Below are 12,313 nucleotides of genomic sequence, written 5' to 3'. Positions count from 1 at the left end.
CAACTCTGAAGTGTATTTTGGCAAGAGCTTAACAAAAAAATCATTGTTGTGCATTTACAACAGTGCATTTACAACAGTCTCTTTCAACTGAGTGAGCTTAATTCAGTCTATCAAGAATTGTGTATACTTTCCCAAATAATGAAGTAATTTGTTATAATGAAGTGAGGAGTCATTTTGCCATCTTTAACTTTCTTTGATTCTCTAATGTCTATATAGTTTGGAGAAATTATTAGGACTTCTTTGAAATGCTAATCAGTATTACACTACTTTAAAGTGGAAATTTTCTGTTTTGTGGTGAGATCCTTTTAAAGTAGGATCTCATAGGCACAGAGTTGCAAAAGTAAGTGGAAAGTCAATAGGCATAATAGATGGGAACCACAGTGCAACCAATAATCTCTTCAAAAGAGTTATTTGATTTAGCTTCAAGCTTTTGGCATTTTCAAGGAATTTACCATTGAATTAGGGTAGTTCCCTCCATCCCCATGTTCAAATTAGATGATTGAAAAACAGAATAGTCAAGTGAATGCCAAAGAAATGAATGCCAGAACTTGAGCCACAACATTTAGGAGAAGACTTTTACAACTTTTAAGAGGGCAAAAGAATAAATATTTTCCCTTTGATTTATTTATTCAGTAAGTCAGCTTTTGAAATCATTTTCTGGCCAACCTTTATGATTAGGAAAAAAGTACAGGTTTGTTATATATTACTATTAGTGCCTATTCCAAAAGGGAATGTTTGCTGGTTAAATATGTAAAAGCAATAACTGTAGATAGATGTGTGACAGATACAAGGCTAAATCAGGTAAAGATTCTTTATAAACAATGATGGGCTCTTTGAGAAAATTTCCCGTTTTAAAAACTATAAATACATGAGATAGCAAGGAATTGATTCCCTAGATTTGTAAAGGAATAAATTCTGCAGATAGCTTTCTTATTGTTAGAAATTACAGTTTCCAGACTTAATTTCATTGAAACTATATACCTCAAATAAAAGGTTTGAAATACTTAGCAAGTTTATTATTACCTCTTAGTTTTATGTCTTTCATTGTTAGTTCCTCCCCCCCACCCCACCCCAGTCCTCCAAAGAATTAAGTTTCCTACCCTGTGGTCCCTTAATGCATTGATCCTCGAAGTATGGTTCCGACCCCACTTCTTCTCATGGGACATGCTGCTCCTTTTTCTTTCCCCCCAGTTCTTAATTTGCTTTACAGTTATTCATACTTATGTATGCCTAAGGGCTATTTACTAAGTGAATCATTAAAGATTACTAAAATATGGCATTCATAAACCAAAACTACCACAATATTAGAGTTTACTGACATCTCTATTACATTTTCTTCCAGGAAATCTGTCCTGGGAAGCTTCGTACCAATGCTCCTCATAGGTTGTATACAGAGTGGGGATTCCTGCAATATTCAGGAAGAGTGCTTAGTTTAGGGTGAATCATCAGTAGTGTCTCAAATTGATTTTGGTTTTCCGTTGTGTTTATTCTTGTTTTTTCGTTAAAATTACTATTCAGCATCATCTGATCTACAGGTGGTTGGTTAATCTTTCAAGAGTTCCTGGGTGGTGCAAACGGTTAATGCACATGGCTGCTAATTGAAAGGTTGGCAGTTCGAGTTCACCCAGAGGCTCCTCAGAAGAAAGGCCTGGGCATCTACTTCCAAAAAATCAGTCATTGAAACCCTACATAGCACAGTTCTATTCTGACACACATAGGGTTGCCATGAGTCAGAATCAACTCAATGGCAACTGGTACTGATGGCTAATCTTTCACTGTATCGGTGGAGATATTTGTACCAATAATATTTTGTTTGGCTTGTAAGTTAAGACATGAATGTGTTGCAATGCAAATGTAAATGCTCCATTCTTCTTTTGCTAATACTGATATATATATATATATAAAAAACCCTTTGCCAGAGTAGAACTGCCCCATACGGTTTCCAAGGTTGTAAATCTTTATGGAAGCAGACTGCCACATATTTCTACCATGGATATATTTATATAAACCGAACCTGTTGCTGTTGAGTTGATTTCAACTCATACTGACCCCATAGGGCAGAGTAGAGCTGCCCAGCAGAGTTTCCAAGGAGCAGCTAGTAAATTCGAACTGCCGACCTTTTGGATAGCAGCCGAGTTCTTAACCACTGTGCCACCAGGGCTCCAATATACAACCACCTAAAAACTTGCTCATACAGAGATACTTCAATGTTATCTAGTTCCTTTTCCACTGCAAAAATGGGAAAGTAAGAGGCCTCCTAGTGGACCTGACGCGTTGGACCTGACGCGTTACCAATTTCTATAGCATGTACTGCTTTATGGGTAGGGAGCTAAAGGTGTTGTCTCTTGCAGTCCTTCATCCCTAACCCCAGCTTTCTTTACCAGGAGCATGAGGGACCTTATCTTTTTTCATCTTTGCTCAGTGCCTGGCATATAAGCATTGAATACATGTTTATTGAATGGCGGTGTCTCAGTTTTTTTCAAAGTGGTAAATATTTTGAAAACATCTTTCTGTTTTCACAGATTTTTAGGATAAATTCACTTAAAGCGTTTATTGAGTACGTTCTAGGTTCTAGGTGTGTGCAATTGAATGTGTTCAAACACCATTTTAAATAGATCTCATAAAGGAAAATGTTATTTCTGCCCTCTACACATTTTATTTGCTTTTCTTAATAGCAGAGTTTTCTATAAAAGAAAAATTTCTTTCCTTTAGGCTTGTGAATCATGTATGTGTTTGAATAACATGCCTGCATGATTTCTTGCTGTTTGGTCTCCTAGGGGAAAAAAATCTCAAACTGTATGGAGTAATACATTTGTTTTTCTCCTCTGTACTGCAGCATCATAAGCACTTACCTCAGTTCTTCCTTAGTACTTCCTTTTTGGGTCCAAGGCACATTTTTCAATCCTTGAGACTTTAGGCAGGGATTATTTGTTTTTCCTTTTTGACTATTATTTGCTTCTGGAATGACTTTCTCTCCAGTCTAAACTTTATTTTTTTAACACATTTTTAAGTGGTAGAAGGATTTGTCTTTTCTCCTTTGTACTGTTTCAGGTCAGGACTGTCTTCTATAATTCTTTTTTGCGTAAGCCTCACCTGACCAAGGTGCTTCTGATACTAGGTTAAAAAGCTCTCAACATTTTAGGGGAAGTTTTTTTCCCAGATACTCTTTTCCTAATAGTTCAACCAGAAAAATCATCCAGTGCTTTTCTCAGCCTGCTTGGAGGTTATAATCCAGGGGATAATCTAGTGGTGTCACTAGTGTTGGTGTCACCTAGTGCCATAACTCATGGTGTCACCCCCACCTTGGACCTCCCTCCCATACCAGACCAAACAAAATCTTTAGTGATGGTTTTTTGTACTAATGTTACTTGTAAATCGTAATTCCATATATCACTCCTTATTTTTCTTTAATTACTGCTGCATTCTCAAAAAAGTTATTGATATAGGTTCACAAATACTAATTACCACAATATTGTAGCTAAAACACCAGAAAATTTGACAAAATCAGTGACTATAAAAACACAACACTGGCAGCAACCAGAACAACAGCGCGTGCTTATAGCGGTGCGGACGAAACCACGTGATTGGAAGCATCATTGTAATTGGGTGATACTAATGGCTGTGACTAGAGGGTATTAGAAGGTTGAAAAGTAAATTAGCATAGAGTTTTAGCCTTGTAGGTATATTGATACATGCAAACTGGGCTTACAAAAAATGTTTTTGAAAGACCAGATTTATTGGCCTGATAGAGACTGGAGAAACCCCGGAGAGTATGGCCCCCGAACACCCTTTTAGCTCAGTGGTGAAGTCACTTCCGAGGTTCACTGTTCAGCCGGGAATTGGACAGCCCCATAAAACAAAATGGGACTAATGAGGCACAGCAATCCAGGGACAAGGACTAGAAGGCAGGAGGGGACAGGAAAGCTGGTGATAGGGAACCCAAGGTTGAGAAAGGACAATGTTGACATGTCATGGGGTTGTTTACCATTGTCATGGGGCAATATGTGTACTGTTTGATGAGAAACTATTTGTTCTATAAACCTTCATCTAAAGTACCAAAAAAAAAAAAAGAATTCTCTGTATGAGATCAAATTGACAACAGCAACTCAAGGTTTGATGAGAAGCCTAGGGGGCAGTGAGTTGAAAATGCGATGGAATAATTTGGAAAAGGGTAGTGAGAATAGCAGCACAACTGGAAGAATGTGATCGATGTCACTGAATTGTATATGTAGAAATTTTTGAAATGGTGTATCTTTGGCTATGTATATTTTCACCAAAAAAAAAAGAAAAAGGGTCCTCCAAGGTTGAGAAGGGAGAGTGTTGAAGGCTCATGGAGTTGTTAACCAATGTCATAAAACAGTACGTGTACTTGCTGTTTAATGAGAAACTGGTCTGTAAACCTGCATCTAAAGTACAATTAAAAAAAGTTTTAAAAAAAGTTTCTGTTAAACTACAGGGATATTTTTATAAAAAAAATAAATTTCTGCTGAAACACTGCACAAAAATTTTATACACAATCATTTTGGTGTCACCTCCTCTGACAGTGCAGTCTGTAACCCCCTAGTGACACCACTGTACTGTGTGACTTAAGTCTCAAGTGATTACTGCAAAGGAGGGAAAAGCACAGCCACTGCAGGTAGATAGTTCTGGACACTTGAGTGACAGGTAAAAAATACCTTATCAAGGCTGCCTTTCCTTTTGGGAGAAAAAGTGAAATTCCAACCAAGTATTTCACAACCTTCCCTTTCTTTCTTTCCCCTACAAAATATCAGATATGTTAGAGCCTAGAGCAGAAACATTCCTTTTTAAACATGTTTAGATAGTTATTGTTTTAACTGGCAAGTGTACTCTTGTTATATTCTATACCTGTCTTATCTACTTATTACAGTAACAAATAATCTTACTGACTTTCAGTTTTTCCACGTTTAAACACAATCGTCAGTAAGAAAATAATGATCTTTGGGGTATCCTGCAGGATATTTTAAAAGTAAATATATTTCTGGATAATGTTCTCTGTCTTGATCAGGCTTGAGTTTACCCAGGTGGGCATAACTCAAACTGTCAAAACTCAGAACGTGTCTGCTTAAGATGTACACATTATTTGTAAATTTTACCTCAGAAAAACAGATTTTGAAGCCTAGTTAGTGATATGCATGCTGATTTATTTAGGGGAAGTATACTGATGCCTGCAAGTTTACTTTGAAATGATTTTTTTTTTTTTTTAATGAGATGGGTTGATGATAGAGACATGGCTTATTATGTGATAAAGCAAGTATAGGAAAATGTTAATGGTAGAGTCTAGGTGGTGGGTATATAAGTGGTCAGTATAAAATTCAGCTTTGCTCTGTGTTTGAAATTTTTCATATTCAAATGTTGGAGGAGGAGTGACTGTAACTCTAGATGCTGTCACTTATGAGACACTCACTGTCTTAGGGAAAAACCCAAGAATATTTTCTAATGACAGAAGTCATTACAATTTCCAGTATGTTAAATACATTTTTACTGTTTGTGCTACATGATTTATCCTTTGGGAAAAGGTTGGAAAAAAGTACTACATCCACTGTTTTGGAATGATGGGGTTGACAGCAATAGTCATTTTGTGTCCAAAGTCAATTTTTCCCCCCTTTGTGGTCTTTCATTTAACCAGTTTCTCTTTTCTTGGCAGCATAACCCTGAAGTCTTCTTTTCAGGGAAAAGAAAGTATTCTTTCTGTCATTGTACTGTGTTATGATTGAATGCAAACAGATACTTGAAGAGATGAATCATTGATGCTGGTCCATTTGTTAGAGAGGGTTAGACCAGTGTTGGCCAAATGTTTCTGTTGTGAGCTGTTCATGATCGTGGAGGTCTGTGTTTTGTACTCACACTAAATTTACCGAGAGCCCCAGTGTGATTTTTTTTTCCTCTCAGTAGCTTTAAAAAATGTAAAATGTAAAAACCTGATTTTTCACAGATTTATTAATCAGATCAAAATTAATACAGCACTTCAGAGAAATACATTTGCAGAGCAAATATTTGGTTATAATTATATTCTTGCAGCAAAATGGTTATTAACAGTATAATGATTTTAATACCTTGCTATTTAGATTCCTTAGTCTTTCTACTAAGCAGTGGCATCCAGTGATGAAGTTATTATTAAATCGGTTAATGATTGCTCCAGCCACAGATCTAATAGCTGTATGTATTTAAATAGTGTCTAGCTTTTTTTCTGTCTCAAAATTGACCATCTGGTGTGAAGTAGTCTTTACAGTTAAGGTGAAATATAAACAGGTATGTTGCCTTTACATACATAATATCTAGTCTTAATTGTTTTCCATTCCATTCAGTCTGTCAGCCCTTGGATGGTATTACCCATAAGCAGAGTACCATCTAAGTTCATTAGGATGCTTCATGAGGTGGATCTGGTGGGAAATATATGGAACTTTTTTGTTTGTTTGTTTTTTTAATGTACTGTATATAGTCAGTGGAAACCCTGGTGGCGTAGTGGTTAAGAGTTCGGCTACTAACCAAAATGTTGGCAGTTCGAATACACCAGGCGCTCCTTGGAAACCCTGTGGGGCAGTTGTACTCTGTCCTACAGGGTTGCTATGAGTCAGAATTGACTTGATGGCAATGGGTTTGTTTGTTTGTTTTTCTTTTATTTTGGTATATATAGTTAATAATGGATGTTAGCTGTATTCTAATGATTATTTTGGCTGTCTTCTTTGAAGGACTATGTTTACAGATAGTCACTACTCATTTTTCTAGAATGAAGAGCACTTTTGACCCCAGAAAATCACCCTTTAATTTGATCTTCATAGTGTTTGACTTATCCCTTCGTGTCTATTGTGCCAGGTCCTGTAGCACAGTGGTTTCCGGACCTGGCTGCCATCAGAATCACCTGGGGAGCTTTTAATAGAACACGTGCTTGGAATGCACCCTAGAAATTTTGATTCTGGCTACTTGGAGTGAAACCAGGGGTTTGCCTCTTAATAAGTACCCTGAGCAATCCTCATGCCACCTGTGGGGTGATTAATCTGCAGTTCGAGGTTCTTAGTCTAAAAGATAAGTAAAAATTATTCCAGTAGAGGGTAGATGAATTCTGTAAGAGGCTATGCCCTTTAGTGCTTTTAACTCAGGTCATACTCCAGAGCCCCCACCTCCCAGGTTAGTTACTTGTTTAGCTATGTGCTTATTTTATAATAATATCTTAAATTTTTGGATCCAGTTTTAGTGTTTGGCATACTGCCACATGTTTTACCTGCACTATTTCATTTAATCCTCACAGTGGTACTGTGAGGTAAGTACTGTTACTGCCTCTATTTTTTAAAGTGTTAGGTTAATGAGGATTAATTAGGAAGCATAACAGTAAATATTGCAGGCTTGGGACTTGTGTCTGGGTCTGACCGCAGAGCCCGTACACTGTGCTGCAGGTGGTCTCTCACACCCTGTACAAGAGTTGTAGGCTTTGTGTTACGGTCTTAAAGCTATGATCCTTGGAAGGGGGGCCACATAATGCTTTAAATGAAATAGAGCTGTCTACAGTGTAATTGTTTAGCTTCATCACCCAAATTTTTGCCTACAGTATTCACAGTTTCTTCTCTGACAAAAGTATCATGAGTGATTACCATTTCCAAATGAAATGCTATACATTTTTAGTGCTGAATAAATCTGAAAAATCTTATACTCTGTTTATGTGCCCCCTGCCTTTTGCTTGTAACCCTCAGGAGTACTCTGTATGCTTAGTTCAGAAATTCCTTTAAGGTTGCAGCTCTGGTTTTTTCCCTTGCTGTTTCTGTAGTCTTTCCTTTGTGAAATGCCTCAAGGCGTCCTCCGCCTAATTAACCTCTTCTTTACACCTGGTCTCTATAACGTGTCCTTAAAAAAAAATATTTGGTTTTAAAATATTTGAAAAACTTTTTTTTTTTAACTCCATTTCCTTCTCTGATGAAATTTATATTCAGCATAATTTTCTAGGTCACTTAAGCAAAAATAGAAGCCTTTTAGGGAAGAAACTGACTACACTTGAGTTCAATTTGGAACTAAGAAAAAAGCCCTAATTTTTATTTTATCACCTCCAAATTTAGTCATATTTTTTAAAAAAAATACCTGTATGTATTAGATATCTTCCAGTCACTTTCAAAGTGTACTTAATGGAAATCTGAATAGATTATTCTACATTCAGTTTATATGTTGCTGAAAAATGTGAATAGAATAAAGTTCAAGAATTTGAGATCCAACAAACTCCTTTATAATCTAATGCTTTCTTCACAAGCACTCCCAACATTGTTTTCTTGTTAAGTCTAAGTATCTTCACAGGTGTTCACATTAAACTCTGTAGGATCCATTGTTCTCTCCCCTTCAAGGCTTTGTTTTCTGGGACTTAATCTCACCTTGAAATTCTCAAATCGTTGTGGGTTATCTTAATACCTTGTTGATCTCACTTCCTCAGGTATGCCTTCCCCAGTTTAATGTGTCTGGTTGGATTGAATCTCCTGTTTGCACCTGGAACCCGATCCCAATTTCCTTGCTGATTGGGTGGAAAGGCTCCAGGGCATTAGAGAAACCAGTGGAATTCCCTTTTACTCTGGTAACATGGACACTATCCTTAAGCCCCTATCACTAAGGAAAAGCAGTTTGGAGTTAAGAGAGCATGACCACAGGAGACAGAACATTCCCAAGTAGTGTTGTCTTCCGTCCAACATCCCCAAAGTATTAATTGGTTTAGCCACAAATTTTTATAGCATAGTGGTTGAGAAACTGTGGTAATCCATAGTATGGATTTCTCTACAGCCTTGAAACAGGATGCAGTAGTTCTGTATATAAAACCTACAGCTGTCAAGTTGATTCTGAGTCTAGTGACCTTATAGGACAGAACAGAACTGGCCCATAGGATTTCCAAGGCTGTAAATCTTTATGGAAGCAGACTGCCACATCTTACTCCTGCGGAGGAGCTGGTGGGTTCGAACCGTTGACCCTTGGGTTAGCAGCCGAGCTCTTAACCACTGCACCACCAGGGCTTCTTCACTCTATATGTACTGTTACGGAAAAATATGTTGTTAAGTAAAAAATGCAAATCACAGAACAATACTTATGACACCATCCTAGTCAGATTTAAAAAAAAAAAAAAAACTGATTTGTAAATGCATAGTAAACAGTGTGAAGTCCTGGTGGCGCAGTGAATAAGAGCTCAGGCTGCTAACCAAAAGGTCAGCAGTTCAAATCCACCAACCAACTGCTCCTTGGAAACCCTGTGGGGCAGTTCTACTCCGTCCTATAGGGTTGCTGTGAGTCAGAATTGACTCAGTGGCAGCAGGTAATAAGCAGTGTGGAAGCAGACACATGAATCTTTTAATGGGTTAACTCTGGGGAAGAAAATGAATTTAGTTAGGTAGAGCAAAAGGGGGGCTTTCATTTTCACAAGTCAAATTCTGTAGACTTGTACAGCATGTATGTTTTCAAAATCAATGTGCATTCATTTTTTTATTTTTAAAAATCAACGGGTAAAAAAAAAATTTAATGTAATACTTTGGGCAAAGGATTCCAAGGACATGTACTAGTGGTGTATCAACTGGGCTACCACCCAGTGTCAAAGCTGCCAGAAAACTTTGGATTCTTTACTTCCTCTCATCTGAATTGTCCCAACAGTACAAGAAGGCTCTGTGAACTTTCTGTGAGAAGGGCCTGACCATAGCTTCTCCTTAATGTTGCTTTTTGGTCTTAGAAACGCATAATTTTTAAGATCAATAGAAATTTATACCAGGGTCCCTTAAAAGGAGTTATTTCTGATTTCTGTCTCCTCTGTCCTTTTAAGCATTGAAATCTTTTACTTATCTGCCCTCAGGATGGAAACTCTATCCTGGCCTCTGCATTAATGAGAATGGCATTACTTCAGCTCTTTGCTTGAGAATGTGTTCTCTTTTAAAAAAGCTATTTCCAGCTGAGTCCTTGCAGCTCTTACGTATACTTTAGTCAAATCCTTTTAAAGTACAACCTCCAAATTTTGAACACAGCCTGCCTGGTTTTTGGGAACCAAGAACATCTGTGGTACTACTTGGTTCAGCCATTGCTGTCTTGGTAGTCTCTGGAGGGAGATAACGTAATGTCTGTCGCCTTTCCTCTCTACTGTCTTCTTCTCTCCCCTCTCCTTCCTTCTCCTCTCGCATCCCATCCCCTTCCCTCCGCCATATATTGATTTATACATATATATATACATGTAAAGTCCTTCTATCTTCATGTGTCTCTTTTTCTTCTGTTTTTGCCCTATGAGCAGTAATTAAACTGGGCAAATATTGAAAAGAATTTGCTGCAAATCTGTCCAGAATAACGAAGGTAGTATTTCTCTTGCTGCTACTCTCAATGAATTATAAATCTATTCCTGAGCCAGTGCTCAGTATTTGAGAAACTAAATTGTAAGTAGCCAAGTGTTGAGTAGGGACTATCATCCCCATACCGGTCTCCTGCTTCCATATCTTTTCTTCTCTCTAGAACCTAACCAGATTTTCTCAGTTTAATGAAGAGTTGGTTCTGTCATTAGGTTTTTTTTATGATAAGCATATTTTGTGAGATGACAGTGGCCATCCTTGAATTCCTGGAGGGCAGGGACTGTGCCTTGCACATTTTTATTCTCCCAGTTATGTCTAGTGTGGTGCCTGGCACTAGGTGCTTAGTCAGTGTTTGCAAAGATAACTGTTGCATCTTTATTCTTAACTTTGTAGCAGACATGTTGTGCAACAAACTGATCATTGTGAAAATGTAACTTTGTGATATAAATTTGCCTTTCCCAAAACAGAGTCTTGCTCACATAACAAAAAAATTTTGTAACTACTTGCATGATTTCTGTAAATTCTTAAGGGTCTCCAATTGTGAAATCTATGCTGTTTAGGTAATGTAAGTGGAACACTCTATTCTTTTATTCTTCTTGATATCAAATTGGTGCTATCACATTTATATTATAACTTTTAACAACAAGCATCTGTAACTAGATATTTTATTTGAAACATATTTAATTTTCCTGTGTGTTTAAATTAAAAAGAGAGACAGTTCTTTTTTTTATTCACAAAAAAGCCCTTTAAAAAATTGTTCACATTCTTCTGATGTATTTCTGTATAGATAGGAAGAACTACACATACAGTTTTTTAAAAAATCAGTTGTAAGTCCTGTGGTTCTTAGCAAGGATATGTTTTGGCATCCAACTTTAAAATACAGTGATAAAAAGGAATTATTGATTGTTATTCTGTTATGCAAAGATGCCTTTTTGGGTTGGAAAACTATAAAAGTAACAAAGATGATTATTTTAATCCTACCGTCTATAAAATCACACTAGGAAAGTTTGAGTAGAGTGGCCAAGAATCTTCAATTAATTAATTTTCCTTTACTTTTCCTGTTTTTCTTTTAGAACTGCCACTAGATGACTAGTATCCCTTGTAGTTGATAATGTTGCATATCAACTCTGCAACTTTCTTTGGTGTTCAGTCGTTAAAAACAAATAGGATGAAAGTTCCTCAACTCCAGATTATGAAAACGGTACTTGGAAAACTGAAAACTATCTAAATGATTGTCTTTGGTTGGGCCGTGTTCTTAGCGAGCAGAAGCCTTGGCCAGGGTCTGCTGTTGACTCTTGAGGAACACATAGCCCGCTTCCTGGGGACGAGAGGCACCACTACCATGGGCAATTCCTGTATCTGCCGTGATGACAGTGGAGCAGAAGATAGTGTTGACACTCAGCAGCAACAGTCTGAAAACAGTGCAGTACCCACTGCTGACACAAGGAGCCAGCCCCGGGACCCTGTTCGGCCACCGAGGAGGGGCCGAGGACCGCATGAGCCGAGGAGAAAAAAACAAAATGTGGATGGGCTGGTGCTGGACACACTGGCAGTAATACGAACTCTTGTAGATAAGTAAGTATCTGACTAACAGTCACCTCCTATATGATTTGAAAAGTGTTCTGCCAGGAACCATGACTTCTGGACTCCATCAGTTCACTAGGGATATATTTGCCAAGCCTTGTGCTCGTACAGCAAGTGGGAATATTTTATTTCTCTTCTGATCACAAAGTAAATTATAAGATTTTATATTTTTACTTGGTAATATCTACACTTGTCTGGAAATGTCCAAACATTTCTGTAGCAAAAAATGCTAATTAAAGCTAAAATCTTCACTAGAGGCTATGGTAAGAAATGGACTGAGATTGTGTTGTTAGCTACATAGGAAATGGTTGTATGACGACTTACTGTCATTGTGCTTGTCCATCTGTTCCACTGACCAGAGGTTCAAGATGAATTGTTTATAAGAGCATGGCTGCGCACAACTTCTGTTGGCAGCCTAAACACAC

General features: G+C 37.5%; 1 protein-coding gene across 2 annotated transcripts in view; it reads left to right on the top strand.

Annotated features, from left to right (window-relative positions):
* The window catches only part of RSPRY1 (ring finger and SPRY domain containing 1), a 14,938-nt gene extending 2,631 nt beyond the window's left edge, over nt 1-12,307 (top strand). For both annotated transcript variants that reach the window (XM_023726873.1, XM_023726874.1), the window contains exon 2: nt 11,378-12,307. In XM_023726873.1, coding sequence (XP_023582641.1) covers nt 11,533-11,883 — 351 coding nt within the window. In that variant the 5' untranslated portion in view covers nt 11,378-11,532 and the 3' untranslated portion in view covers nt 11,884-12,307. The remainder of the gene's footprint in view (nt 1-11,377) is intronic.
* Nucleotides 12,308-12,313: the final 6 nt, after the last annotated feature.

The sequence above is a fragment of the Trichechus manatus genome, unplaced genomic scaffold (genome assembly GCF_000243295.1).
Source record: "Trichechus manatus latirostris isolate Lorelei unplaced genomic scaffold, TriManLat1.0 scaffold00014, whole genome shotgun sequence".
NCBI lineage: Eukaryota > Metazoa > Chordata > Mammalia > Sirenia > Trichechidae > Trichechus > Trichechus manatus.
This window is presented reverse-complemented; position numbering and strand designations above follow the sequence as displayed.